The 15,288-nt window shown below is 36.6% G+C and overlaps 1 protein-coding gene across 1 annotated transcript in view; it reads right to left on the minus strand.

Moving 5' to 3' along the window:
• Positions 1-13,930, minus strand: part of LOC110024586 (phospholipase D alpha 1-like) — a 38,574-nt gene extending 24,644 nt beyond the window's left edge. Inside the window, exons 1-9 of the mRNA XM_020724634.1 lie at positions 13,920-13,930; positions 13,537-13,660; positions 11,327-11,383; positions 10,401-11,243; positions 9,655-10,144; positions 6,088-6,282; positions 5,655-5,785; positions 5,262-5,381; positions 664-927 (exon numbers count right to left, since the gene is read on the minus strand). Of these exons, the coding sequence (XP_020580293.1) occupies positions 664-927; positions 5,262-5,381; positions 5,655-5,785; positions 6,088-6,282; positions 9,655-10,144; positions 10,401-11,243; positions 11,327-11,383; positions 13,537-13,638 (2,202 nt within the window). The 5' untranslated portion in view covers positions 13,639-13,660; positions 13,920-13,930. The remainder of the gene's footprint in view (positions 1-663; positions 928-5,261; positions 5,382-5,654; positions 5,786-6,087; positions 6,283-9,654; positions 10,145-10,400; positions 11,244-11,326; positions 11,384-13,536; positions 13,661-13,919) is intronic.
• Positions 13,931-15,288: the final 1,358 nt, after the last annotated feature.

Below are 15,288 nucleotides of genomic sequence, written 5' to 3' on the forward strand. Positions count from 1 at the left end.
TCCATGTTGGTGCGAGCATTGCAAAAAAATCATGTCATACGAATGTGTGGGCAATTTTTTTTTTGAAATAAGATTTTAAAATTTAAATTTAATAAATATATAATGTAATTTTAATTTTTTGGGAAAATGGTATATATATATATATATATATTATTTTTGGGATAAAATTATTTTGCTAAAGCAATACTGAAATGAAAAAATTCACACAACAACAATCAAACACAAACGAATTACGTGGTTCGATGTTGAATTGATTCGCCTATGTCCATGAAAAAGGAGACTTTTTCGCTAACGAGATGGGTAGAAAGAAAAAAAGTTAACGGTTACAACTTCTACACTTCTCACCATAACTTTCATGAACTCTATTCTCTTTTATAGATGATGAACATACAAGTAAATAAATCCATAAAAATCAAATTACCCCTAATTTAAGAAAATCATAAATATAATAATCTCCACCTCATTTCTTACTTCTAGATAAGTGAGAGGTGATCAAATGAGCTCCAAATTCCAATTCAGCTGCACTAAGATGGTTGCCTACGTATCCTCTCCTGAATGAATCAAATCTCACGTAATTATTCAAAATGACTGAATGGGCAATCAACCATAAGCTCTAATGTTCACCAAACTCCTGTAATAAAAGAACTTATGAACTGGCAGTACCCTCGTGAGCATGTCTATTGGATTCTCCTTCGTATCTATCTTCATCAACATAACCTTGTCGTCATCAATCAAGTCTCGAACAAAGTAGTATCTTACATTAAAGTGTTTAGTATGAGCATGATGAACCAAATTTATGTCCAACAATATCGTACTTTGACTATCACAGAACACTATCAGAGTCTCCTGGTCAACTCTCAAGTCATCCAATAGGACATGCTTCGATATTGCTTCCTTCATCACCTTCGTGACCACCATGTACTTAACCTCCATAGTAGATAAAGCAACAGTAAACCGAAGAACTTATTACCAACTGACTAAAACTAGGGGTTTCAAAACTTGACTCGAAACACCAACACAACTAAAACTCAACTCAAAAAATTCAGGTTAGGGTTGACCCAAATATTTTTCGACTCTAGTTCGGGAAAGAGAATTTGACCAGTTTATTATTCACGTCGGGTTCAGGATGAACCTGAAAATCTAAACATTACTAAATAGGCACGTAAGTTCTGGTTAGGATAAGCTAAGTGGGCCAAGCTCCAGTTCGGGTCATAGTATTTAACTAGTTTACTATTCAGATAGGGTTTGAGTTGACCCTATTCAGGTCGTTTCATTTTCTGTTTGGACACTAAATTGACTCTCTAACCTGAATTGATACCCCTAACTGAACCTTTTGCCAGTGTAAATTAATAGTCAGTCGTACATCTCTGCCTATCCATATCACCTGTACAGTCTGAGTCAGTGTAGCTTACACACAAATCTGTAATAGATATTTTTCACTCAAACACCAAAACAATATTAATTGTTCCATTCATATACCTCAAATTACTCTTTACAACTTGTCAATTTTTCCTTTCTAGATCATGCATGAATTTTCTCACAACACCAACTTCTTGTGCAATGTTTGGTCTAGTACAAGCTATAACGTACATCAGTCTGCCCACTACACTGGCATAAGGAACCAGTCACATATCTTTCCATTTCTGATCTTCTGAACTTAAATGAAATTAAGATGCAATAGGTAGACTCATAACCTTGCTCGAGTCATCAATCCTAAATTTCTTCAGCAGCTTCCACACATAAATCTCTTGTGAAAGCTAAACCTTTCCAGCTATCTTGTTCCAGAGAATCTCAATGCCAAGAATTTTACAAGCTTCACCCAACTCTTTCATTTTGAAATTTTGGATAATTGATTCTTCATCCTATCAACCTTAATCTGACTAGCAATTGCAATCAACATATCATCAACATAAAAAAAATAAGTAAATGAACTCATTGTTGGTCGACATATCATCACTAACCTCAAGTAACATTCTTTCAAAGAGACTCCATCTCTTCATTCATTAATACTCTCCAAAGATCATAGTTTGGACTGTCCACCACTTCTTTGTAGTGACAAGTAATTTTTGTCTTTGTGGATGAAAGTGTAAATGCAATGTGATCCTTCAACAAAGCTGGTTTTGAGACATTCTTTTGTGTGGTCCTGCTCCTAGAAATATATTCCTAAGCACGAGTCTTATTGTCAGCATCTTCTGTCACCACCTCTTGAGCACTATCAACAGATATCTCCTAAGTTATAACTAAATCATGTATTTGAGTCAGAGTGAATGAACTTTATAGAATAAATAGAATTGAATCAAACTCCAACTTCTATTGCATATTTGTGGTCCCACTAGAATTCTCTATCTATTTTGAGACTAGATTTTTTAATAAAATTTCCTTGTTGAATGTAACATCCCTGCTAATGACAATCTTCATTTCTGACTAATCATTTAAATTGAAGCCCTTGAGTCTACGCCTGAAACCAATGAAAATCACCTTATTTGCGCGTGGTTCCAATTTATCATTCAGCACGTGATAGTAAGCTAGACATCCAAACACTCTCATGTGCTCATAATCTCTAACAGGATGCCCAAACCACATCTTCTTATGGGTCTTCTTCCTAATAGCTACAAAAGGTAAATATATCACCTAAGTGACAAGCACAGTTTATGACTTTGGCAAAATAAAATATATCAAATACATCGAACTTCCTTAACAAATGTCCAGTTCATCCTCTCTGTCACCTTGTTTTGTCGCAGTGTCTTTCAAACAGTGAAATGATGCTCTATCCGAGCTCTCTGAGACTCTTGCAAGAACGCATCCAAAGTTTTTTGCCCACATTATATAATCTAATACACGAGTTTTTTTTACTAGTCTGAATCTCAATCCACTTCTTCCAAGTTACAAAAATCTCGAACACTTCACTTTTGTCCTTCATGGTATACACCCAAACATACATGGAGTCAATAAAGTAGATAACGTATCTATGTCTGTTGAATGTTGTCGTCTTTATTAGACTCCATATATTTGTATGAACATAATCTAAGATATATTTTATACTGTGGATGACAATACCATAAAATATTCACATCTTCTTGTTGAGCATAAAAAATTCACATAAATCAAGCTTCCAAGTGCACCCTCATTTGATCAATCCTTGTTTCACCAAAGCCTAAAGTAAGCCTCTCCAGTATAAACTAGCCACATATGCCACAACATTGTGGCGTCAGAAAAATCATCAGCAACAATAGACGTTCCAGTCACTCTACTACCCTTAAGTTAGTAAAGATTGTGATGACAAACTCCCTTCATAAAAATCATTGCTCCATGACATATTCTCAGAACTCCTTTCTCAATAACAACCTTGTAGCTCTTGGACTGTAAAGAGCTTATTCTTTCTTATATCTAGAATGTGTTTAACATCAGGTAGCTCTCTCATAGTGCATTCATGCATCCTGATAAAGATACTCCCTAAACCTATAGTACGATAAGTTTGATCGTTGCTCATAGTCACATCATCATTATCTAGCTCCTTGTACGTACAACACCACCCTCAATGAGAACAAATGTCATAAGTGGCACGTGTTTCTAGAATATAGCACTAATCATCTCTAAATAAATTGTGAGAAATTACAGATAGTGATACAGATGAATCTGCCTCTTCATATCTTTCCACAATAATATTAGCTTTTGCATCAAATGTAAATTCTTTTCCATTCTTCTTCAACTTCAAACAATCTTTTTTTCCCAATGAACGCCTCTTAACAAAGAGCACACTGATTTTTTTCAAAATTGCGCAGACAAGACTTACACCGCTTTTGAAAAGAGTCACTGCTACTACATTTCTTTGTCGAATTCTTCTTCTTATTCTCATATATGTCTCGTTGAGTGCATGTTTCTCATCTAATTCCATCTTAGGGAACTCTTTATCCCTTCAAAAGAACTCGTGATTCAACAACGTTATAGTCACTTAACCATAACTTAAAACCTCCTACCTATGAATGAGTGTAAACGTTAAATTTTTTGTACTCATCTGAGAGCGAATTCTACATAAGGAGCGCTCTGTCTTCGTCTTTGACCCCTCATCCAAATTTAACGGATCTATTAACAATTTTGTGAAGTCATTCAAGTGCTCATCAATAGTAACCCCCGTCTTATTAGAAATATATACTCGACACTTAATATGAAGATGGTTCTCCACGCTCTTCATGAGATGTTTGTTATTAGCATCCTGCACAATTTTCCTGTGGAAGTCTCCATCATCACTCTATATTTGATTTCCTTGGTCAAGTAATTTTAGATCAAGCCACAAGCACTCCGGTTAGGGGTGTGAACGAGTCTAGTCAAGCTTGAGCTGCCCTCATCTTGAGCATGAGCTTAATTAATTTTATTGAACTCGATCTTGAGCTCTAGCTTAAGTCTTTGAGCTTCAGCTGGCTCACGAGCTGACTTTGTTTAATATAAAAGAGAGAAAATAAAATTAATTTAAAATAACTTTATAATTAGTTGACAAATAAAATGAACAATTAGGAGATAAATAACCTAATGTACAATAAATATGCTATTTTCTTAACATTTTTAAAACCTTAAAGATAAAGTTTTGAAATTTAGTATATTTTGAGTATATATGATGGTAATATTTATTTAAATGAGTCGGATCACAAGCTAACCATTCAAGTCGGGGCTGGCTTAAGCTTTGTTTGTTATCTCATCAAGTTCAGTTCACAAGTCATTTATCGAGCCGAGCTCTAGTCGGCTCACAAGTCGGCTTAACTCACTTGCACCCCTAACTCCTGCTCATCTTTTACTAATTTCTCTATGACATCTTTTCAGAACATTCCTCATTATCAAAGATTTCCTTCATAATCAAAGAGCACATCGCATCCATCAGCTCACATAGTCACATTCCAAAGTTTCATTTGTCATCGAACTTCGTCACATCAACTTTGATGGTATGCATTGATGAATCGATTTTTCAACCCTCATAGTGGACGTCGACAAACCTGAGATATTATTATCATTTATTGTTCTCACTATTAAAATTTCTTTCCCAAAAAACTTTCTTAACGAGAATAGCCGGAGAAAAAAAATAACAAAAAATCTTCACCTAAAAAAAAAGAAATAAATCTATGAAAATAAATTTTTTTTTCTATAAAATTATTTTTTATTTTTTTTCTTTCCTCTGAGATTTTCTCTTAAAAAAAAATTTCCCTAAACCTTTTTTTTTTTCCAGAAGCCCCCTATCCTATAAAAAGTCTCCTTTTTCTTTCAAAGAAAACCTCTCCTTTCCCTGATTCCACCCAAGCGCCTTTCCTGAAATTCTCAACAATTTCCCTGTAGCCGAAATTCCTCCGTCCTAGGAGTAACGCTTTAAAGTTTCCCACGAAATATTTGTTTCCCTGCTTAAGAAAATTTTTTAAAGTTTTTTTTTCAAAAAATAAAAAAAACCAAAACTTTCTTTTTTCTTTGTTATTCACCAAAAGCATGTTGTTCCTTCACCTGCTTGTCGGACCTATCATTGGACTGCCAGACCTATCAAAATCGCCGCCGCACTGTCAAACCCACTGTCAGAGCTGCCAAAAGAGCCGCCTTTCTTTTTCAGAACCATCGTTGTATCCCTGTGTCGCGATCCCTCGGGCCGCATGTCTAATCTTCGCGTCCAAGTCACATGCCTGCCACTGGTCTACCGCCAAACCTCTGAATCTGCCGACAAAGCACATCAGACCACAAGCGACAACAAACTTTGATAACATGTTTGAATTGCTGCTGTTGAAGTCGAACCATACTCCGATCACATGAATCTCTAATATCAATTGTTATGCGGAAACAATGTAGAACAAAAATATTCACACAGTAACTGCAAGAAAACATAAGATTTACATGGTTTAACATTGAATTGATTCACTTACATCTACGATGAGGGAGATTTCACTAGCACCAGATGTGTAGAAAGAAAAATAGCTTGGGATTATAACTTTTGCACTCTAACCATTACTCTTTCATGAACCATAAATCCCTTTTGTAGAGGAGGATTAGAGCATGCAAATAAATAAAGCCAAAGATTAAATTACCCTAATGACAATAATAGCCACAAATGTCAACTGCCTATCTCCTCTGAAACTGCGTCACTAGAGCCGCAATCCTTCCCATTGCACGCTGAATCATCATATCCAAGCCGAAGGTCAGTCGTCTCATTGTCGCCGATACTCTGAATCTGCGGGCAAAGCATGTCGGACCACAAGCTGCAACAAACTCCAAAAACACACGTCGTATTTATTATTGACGATGTCGAACCATACTCTGACCAAGAACCCAAATATCTTATACCAATTATTATGCAGAAAAAAAAAAATCACACAATAACAATCAAACATAAAAGATTTATGTGGTTCATCGTTGAATTGATTCACCTATGTCAACAAAAAATGAGATTCCATCTACACTTCTCAACATACTCTCACATGAACCCTAAGTGTCTTTTATAGAGGAGGATTAAAATGTATAAATAAATAATGTGAAAAGATCAAATTACACATAATTACAGTAAAAAACCATATATACAACAATAATAATTATAGGATATTTTTTTATTATTTGCTTACAAATCCAATAGTTATTGATTTTGAATTAGTTATCACTAAAATCTTATAATTTATAGAAAAATAGGTGTTTTGATATTTAGCACATGAATTTGATGTATTCACATATTGTTGGGTAATGTGGAGACCCGGTCCACCGAAATTTAATTAGCTTCTTAATTAATAATCTCACATACTGCCCACCTACTTTCTCACCTACCTCCCACCTACCTCTCACCTACCGCTATCAAGGTTTCTATGAATATCCTCTTTTGGCTTAAAGGAGAAGTCAAGCCAAGCAAGACCAAGCCAAGTCCTCTTGAGAGCTAAGAGAAAGAGAGGAAGAGAGAGAGAGAGAGAGAGAGGAAGGGAGAGAATAAAATAGATATTTTCTTGTAAACGTTGAGGCGCTCGATGGTGTAATTACTCGAAGAAATAAAATCCTCTGCAGCTCCGTGGACGTAGGAAAATTTGCCGAACCACGTAAATTCGTGTGTCGCTTTGGTGTTTTTTTACTTTATTGCCGTCGTTTTTCACAACTGGTATCAGAGCCCCGGTTTTGATCTAAGGAAAAACGATGGGCGAAGACGAAGTGATGACATCAGAGATCGAGAAGTTCAAGGGCACATATTTTGCTTACTCGAGGACGTAGATAGAGGACTACCTCTATGGGAAGAAACTTCATCTTCTGTTACTTGGAAAACGACTATAAAGATGGACGTGACGGAATGGAATATGTTGGATCGACAGGTTCTGGGGGTTATAGGGTTCTGGGGGTTATACGATTATTATACGATTAACCCTGTCGAGATCGGTTGCCTACAACGTCATCAAGGAGATGACTACTACAGATCTCATGGCAGTTTTATCATGTATGTATGAAAAGCCATTGGCAAATAACAATGTGCATTTGATGAAAAAGTTATTCAACTTGAATATGGTGGAAGGCGTCTCTGTTGCTCAACACCTGAATGATTTCAATACTATCACAAATCAATTGTCGTCTGTTGAAATTGATTTTGATAATGAGATATGTGTGCTGATATTGTTGGCTTCATTGTCAAATAGCTGGGAAGCTATGTGAATGGAAGTTAGCAGTTCTGCAGGTAAATCTAAGCTGAAATATGATGATATTCATGATTTGATTTTGACTGAGGAGGTGCGCAGGAAAGATTCTGGCGAGACCTCGGATTCGAGTTCGACGGTGAATGTTGATTCCAGAGGGAGATCGCAAAATAGGAACTCAAACAGAGGAAGATCAAAATCAAAGTCTGGTCAGCATGCAACTTGTTGGAATTATGTGTGGCAAGGCTGGCCACTTAAAAAGGAACTACATGAATCCTAAGAAGAAGAGAATGATGACGCTAAAGTTGTAACTGAAGAAATACATGATGCACTATTGTTGAGAGTTCACAGTTATGTTGATGACTGGATACTAGATTCAGGGGCTTCCTTCCATACATCTTCCCGCAGGGAGTTAATGTCAAATTATGTTGCACGTAACTTTAGGAAGGTATATTTGGCTGATAAAAAAGCTCTTGACTTGGTGGGGATGAGAGACGTTGATATTGCACTCCTTAACAAGAGCAAATGGACTGTGCAAATGATCATACACGTTCCTGAGTTGAAGAAAAACATCATCTCTGTTGAGCAGCTCAATAATGTTTGTAATTCAGTAGTGTTCTCAGATAGCACCTGGAAGGTTACCAAAGGAGCAATAATACTGGCTCGGAGTAAGAAAACTGACGCACTATATATGACTACAGGTTTATTCAGGCGTGGACACATGAGTCAGAGGTGCATTATGAGGAAGCAGAGGAATGTCAGTTTCCTGAAAAGCGGTAGAGCGCCAAAGCTAGGAAAACCGGACCTTGTACAGACAAATGATGGAGAACCACAGAGTTATGAAAAAATTTTGCAAGATGAGAATTCGATGAGAATTCGAGCAAGTGGAAGCTCGAGCAAGTGGAAGCTGGCCAAGAACGAGGAAACAGATTCCCTGCCAGAGAATCAAACTTGGAAGCTGGCAGAACTTCTAACAAAGAAGAAGACATTGCACAACAAGTGAGTGTACCGGGTGAAGACTGCACTGGCAGTAAGAGGTACAAGACTGAACATGTTGAAAAGGCTTCAGCAGAAGCAGTATATTGCTCATGCAGTGGGAGTTGTAAGAAGATACAGGAGTAACCCAGGAAAGAGCTTGGTGGTACAATGCTACGTTGATGGTGATATGTCAATTGAGGGTGTTACTCGTGAGAAGCTGAAGTTGTGCTAAACTTCAAATGGTCTTCTGATAAGAAGAAAGGGATTTGAGTTGCAGAGGTGGATGATATCATGTTTGAAGAAAAGCTCCGTACAACTAGTAGATGATGCTGCCAGTAGGTGTTGCATTCAGTGTCTCAGTCTCTAAGTGGGAGAATTGTTGGGTAATGTGGAGACCCGGTCCACCGAAATTTAATTAGCTTCTTAATTAAGAATCTCATCTACCGCTCACCTACTTCCCCACCTACACCTTTTGCTAACCTACCTCCCACCTATCGCTCTCACGGTTTCTATAAATAACCTCTTTTGGCTTAAGGGAAAAGCCAAGCCAAGAAAGCCAAGCCAAGTCCTCTTAAGAGCTAAGAGAGAGAGAGAGAGAGAGAGAGAGAGAGAGGAAGGAAGAGAATAAAATAAAGATTTTCTTGTAAACGTCAAGACACTCGACGGTGTAATTTATTGAAGAAATAAAATCCTCTTGAGCTCCGTGAACGTAGGCAAATTTGTCGAACCACGTAAATCAGTGTGTCGCTCTGGTATTTTTCTGCATGCAATTTTACTCGTTCCATTTTTCGCTTTATTGTCGTCGTTTTTCACAACCTCATACCAAAGTTTTCATATTTATATACATAACATTTAAATTTTTAATAACAAATTCGAAAATAATAATAATTAAAATTTTTAAAAATAAAATATATTTTGTTGTATAAATTTAAAATATTTAAGTGTTATATATGCAAATATAAAAGTTTAGAGGTGAGATACATAAATAAGAAATGGGTGCTACTTATATAAATTTAAAAGAAAAAAAACTATTAAGAGTCCTGATGAAAACCGACCTGAACATTCCAGGTGTTGATGTTGCTACTAGCCTCCGCCGCCTCTTCTTCCTCCAGTGAAACAACTAATCCTCCCCTGCTGCCACCTTGTAGCTGTAGCAAAAGCTTATCGTCCGCTCCTTGCTTCCTCCACCGCTGCTCGAAGTTGCTCAACACGTCCCATGCTGCCGCACCTTCTACTCGGCAGTGCACGTCGTGCCACGGCTCCCTCGGACCTCCCTTCCTCAATGCTGCGCCAGGGAAGTTGGGCTGGTGAAAGTCGTTTCGGTGCTCTCTAGCAAGTGTGTGAAAGAGGGAATGCTTCTGCGTATCGTATCGCCCGTCGCAGAGGTCTATGCCACCAAGGAAGCACACAATCCTCCGCCGCGCCGCCGCCCACTCTCTTCCTTTCCGAAGTCGCGTCCCAGTCTCTCTCGCCGCTGTACGTGCGCAGTCCACTATAAGGGTTTTTTGGTGGTGCGTGAACATGGTGGCGATCTCCAAACCCTGCAAGTGAAAGATATGACACATGAAACATAAAATTATTTATATAAAAACATTAAAAAAAATAAACATAAAATTTTCCTCAATTAAAATCATTGCACTCTATATTTTGAAAATTGACAAAATTTTAAAATACTTTTTATTTAAAAAAGTATTGAATCTTATAAAATAAATATAATGTTGACTATTTATTTATTTATATGTCATTTAAAATAGATTAAATAATATTTTGAGGTCGATGCCTGACCAATAAAAGTACCTGGACGTAGCTCTCCCCAACGTCAGGGTTCCGCGGGCAGAGCACGCAGTGAACAGCTGAGTCACGAAAATACTCCGCCGTGTCCTGGTCATGCGTCTGCATCACTCCATCTTTCTTCAGTTCACCGACCGAGCTCCGGTCATCCCACACCAACATCAGTACTCTCACTCCCTCCCCAGCTTTCCTCTTCAGCATCAGCCCAATCGTCGTTTCCCCAGCTTCCGCTCTCTGCCTTTCCCTAACCAAACTAATCTCCGAGTAAACCGACCACCCTGCAATATAAATAAAATTCTGCGCTCTCGAAATTGCATCAAACACATCCTCCCAACACCGCCCCGGCCGAAACATCTCACCACCAGCGAGTGGTATTCTCGGCAAAAAACTCCCGTCGACATGTGCGTCGTGGTAGAGTGTCACCCTGCATCTCTCCCTTTGCTTGAAGAAAGTATTGGGAACTCCCCTTCCCCATCCGCCGACATCGTAGCCCAAGATGGAGGTGTACCGGACTTTGACGTGAATTCGTCCGGCGAGGGGGCGACGATCTTCATCGCAGATGTCGAGGAAGGTGTCGATAAGGTAATTGTTGAGGAGGGTGGTGGCGGGAAGAAATGCGCGGCCCAGGAGTGTGGCGCCGATGGGATTGTCGGATTTGAGGGTGAAGATGACGTGATCGGCCATATGGGCGCAATAGATGCGGAAGGATTCATCCCAGAGAGGGTTAGTGGGGTCGCTAGCGATAAACAGGCGAGTACGTCCAACGCGGGCTTTATCTAAGTCGACGGTGGCGTATACTTTGGCCCTTGGCGTCCGCGCCATCGTGTTCTGAATGTCGCCGGCGAGCCGCTGCAATTTTAAGAAATTCTTCTAGAAAGCAAAGTTCTAGGTTTAATTAATGGCGTGTAGGAAGAATGAGATGAGTTACTTACGCCGGGAAACCATGAGGAGACCCGCCTGATACAGGAACATCTCTTTGCCAACCACTTCTGTGCCAATTTTGTTTGCAATATGTGCAATATGTAAAAATGATTTAGTTGATCTAACATTTAATAATTGGAACCGTGGAGGAAGAAAAATCTCTTGATTTTTGCTAGAATACATTTAAAATTTTGCAAGATTCAGTTCGTTTTCTAGGGAAAAAATAATTGCAGTGTTTTAACATCCAAAAAATAATAATTTATTTTTTCTTGAACTTTAAAATATAAGAAGAAGTTCCGGAACACAACGCATTAACACATTGATTGAAAGCAAAATAAATAATTGTAAGAGTTTCAAGGTAAAAATATATACGTATATATATAATCAAACAACCTGCCTTAGGACTCCATAGGGACAATTGTCTGTGAGTCCCACAAATAGAAGCCACGTGGAATCTAAGCCTCACAAATGAAAATAGGGAAAATAAATAAATCTCCGAGGGCGACCCGAAACGAAACACAATCCGATCAATTTCTCACCGCTTTCATAAAATTATTTCGCACCCGATGGAGTCGATACTGTTCTATTGTCTGCCGAAAAATTATTTCACAGCTCCGAACACATGCAACTAGGGATTTTGGAAGAAATATTTCTTCGATTTTGTGTTTGGTTTCGATGGACTTCTCCATTATACATCTGTTCTGTATTTATTATTCTTATAAAAGTTATGACACCTAAATAAATTGTTTTTATTCTATAACACACTAATAACAAACTAATAATACACCAATAACACTAATAACACATAATAGCACACTAATAACACATAATAACACACTAATAACACATAAAAAACATATAATATAAATAATAACACAATTATAAACTCTCTAGCTCGTGATATAACATGTGGAGAATATTTCATGCGTGTTATACCGTGGGTTATGACGCCACCTCACGTGTTATACAGCCGCTTTATAAGACTCCCTTAGCCCGCGGTATAACACGCATGTATAACACTTGGGGGATATTCCATGCGTGTTATACCGCGGGTTATAATGCCTTGAAACGTGTTATACAATCGCCCTATAACACGTAGGGTGATGTTATAACACGCGGTATAACAAGCAGGGAATTATCTCTACGTGTTATACCGCCGACTAGGGAAGTCTATAATTGTGTTATTATGTGTTATTAGTGAGTTATTATGTGTTATTGGGATGTTATTACATGTTATTAGTGTGTTATTATGTGTTATTATGTGTTTTTATGATATTATTGGTGTACTATTAGTGTGTTAATAATTTATAATTAGTGTGTTATAGAACAAAAATAATTTTTGAGATGTCATAACTTATATTTATTAATAACTTATATAAGGATAATAAAATTTAGGACATATTTATAATAGAGAAGTCCTTCGAAACCAAACAAAAAAACCCAAAGAAAATATTTCTTCCAAAAATCCCTAGTTGCATGCGTTAGAGCTGTGAAATATTTCTTCAGCTGACAATAGAACTGCAGGATTTCGTCGGTTGCGAAATAATATTATAAAAGTTGTCGGGAAATTGATCAAGTTGTATTTCGGGTCGCACGAAGCTTTATTTATTTTCCCAATTTTCACCTGTGAGGTCTGAATTCCACGTGGCTTTCGTTAATTGGACTCCGCAGGCAACTGTCTCTGTGGAGTCCTGAGGTAATTTTTTCTCCTGTTTTATTGCCTCCTTTGTTACTTGTGATTGAGCACAATAACTCCAACAAAATTGTGCTTAATGCTGAACAACCCAAATTAAAATAAATACATAAAAGGAAGATTTTTGCTAATACCCCTCAATTTTAATGTATTTATTAAATTTTAATTTTTACATATATATATATATATATATAGGAAGATTTTAGCTAATACCCCTCAATTTTAATGTATTTATTAAATTTTAATTTTTACATATATATATATATATATCTCCTTATAGATATATCAAGGGGTGTAATTAACTTGTTTTCTAGTAAAAATAATAATATTTTTCATGTGTTATGAAAGATTTTGATGGTATAAATATAAAAAAAATAAAAATTAGGTGTTAGATATGTTTATATATAGGAATTAGGTGGTTCATAAACCAAATATAAGTTAGTTGAGCTAGCTTGTTGATATATCTTACATAGAATATCAATGGATTGGGACTCAAAAAATTGATACTAATTAAGATAAAGAAATTACCCTCCTGCTTAATCTCGTAGTACCATTGGGCAACCCCAGTGGATGTCGCAATCCCTCGGCCTTCAAGATGTCCACATGCAGAATTCCATGAAGCAAGATCATTTTTCTCCACAAAAAGTTTAACCTACAGGCATCCAAAAACTATAATCCGAGATCAAGATTGGCTGAGAGAAGTAAGATTTTAATTTAGAGTATCTGATAAATGCAGATCCATCATAGTTAAAAATCAACATATATACGTTATGTATAATATAATTTTGATAAATCAATATTTTTGGCATATTTAAATTTCAAATTTAAATCAAATAAATCTATTTATACAATTTTATGCATCAAAATTGGACTACACCGATACATAACCAGCAGAACCAGTAGAAACTCACCTTCTTGTATAGTGTACAAAACACGAAGTGGAAATCAAGCAGATAATGTGTTGAGTTTCTAAATTATAAGCAGATTTCAACAAGAGAATGGCTTGTTATGGGAGCAATGGTGGGAGCCACGCAATAGAATGCTCAAGCTAAGTATAACTAATTAATAGTAGAATGACCAAGTATCAGAGCATCTTAGATTACTACAAGAAACGGTAATAGCTGCTTTAACGGTAAGAGCTATCTTTTTGATGCATCAACAATTGTGTCCGGACCTTGCTTGTAGCATAATGACAAATCTTAGAAATATGATAATTTATTAAATTGGGTAATTTAGTAATTTTGCATGTCCTTCATATTAAAAAGGTTTGTTACGAATTCACATATATAATAATGTGATTTTCTTATGATTAAATATTGAGATGTCTAGATCTCCGTACTTAATATTTTCTCCTATTCGAAAGAGACTCCGTTTCTATATGTGAGAAGTAAGAACTTCTAATTACTTTTTCACAATAATTTTTAATAAGAGATGTATAGAACGTGCTTTTTTACTGATTGCTTCATTGTGTTTTACTTGTTGATTTAGATTTCCATAATTGAGGAGATACCCATGGATGAAATCTCAGTAAGTCACGTTCATCGATTTAACTTTGGAATAATTACATACATAGCACCCAAACATTGATATTGATAAAATCTAGCACCTAGTGATATTTTTGAACTACCGAACCAATATATTTATGCTTGTCATGATCAACCCATTGAAAATTTAATAAAAATGAAAAATATGGGTTGGGGTTTTATCGTGAATTTTGATATTAGAGTGAGAATTTGAAAAATGATTGAAAGTTGGTGCTAGATTTATAAATAGTCATGTTTTGTGTGTTGTACATGTAAACAACCTTTTAATTTTCAGTCTAGTTGGTATGATACTGTCTAAATTGACTCGTACCACCCAATGTAGGCATGAATATTATTAAAGTTATAGTATGTAAGATAATATGAAATTTTTCTATGAAAACTACAAAATATGAAAAATTCCAATAAAATTTAAGAAGATTTAAAATACCTTTGACTCAAGTCGATTTCAAAGGATTTAAGCTTTATTTTGTATTAAAGTAAAATATGCAAATGATAGATGGGTTGAACATATCCATGTTGTGCATGGAGCCTGATTGGCAGCACCAAGGAACACCCATGAGGGTTTCTTGCACATCGCACCCGCACTTGGACGACACTCCCACTTGTACAAGTAGACAACAAGAAGCGGGCTTGTCCATATAAGGTGCTTGCGTTTGGGTTTGTAGTAACATGCGTTGAAGTTTGGGTTCCTTTGCACCTGACTCCAAAGAATGCAACACTCCCATGCACAGCAGCA

Source organism: Phalaenopsis equestris, unplaced genomic scaffold, assembly GCF_001263595.1.
Source record: "Phalaenopsis equestris unplaced genomic scaffold, ASM126359v1 Scaffold000260, whole genome shotgun sequence".
Taxonomy (NCBI): Eukaryota; Viridiplantae; Streptophyta; class Magnoliopsida; order Asparagales; family Orchidaceae; genus Phalaenopsis; species Phalaenopsis equestris.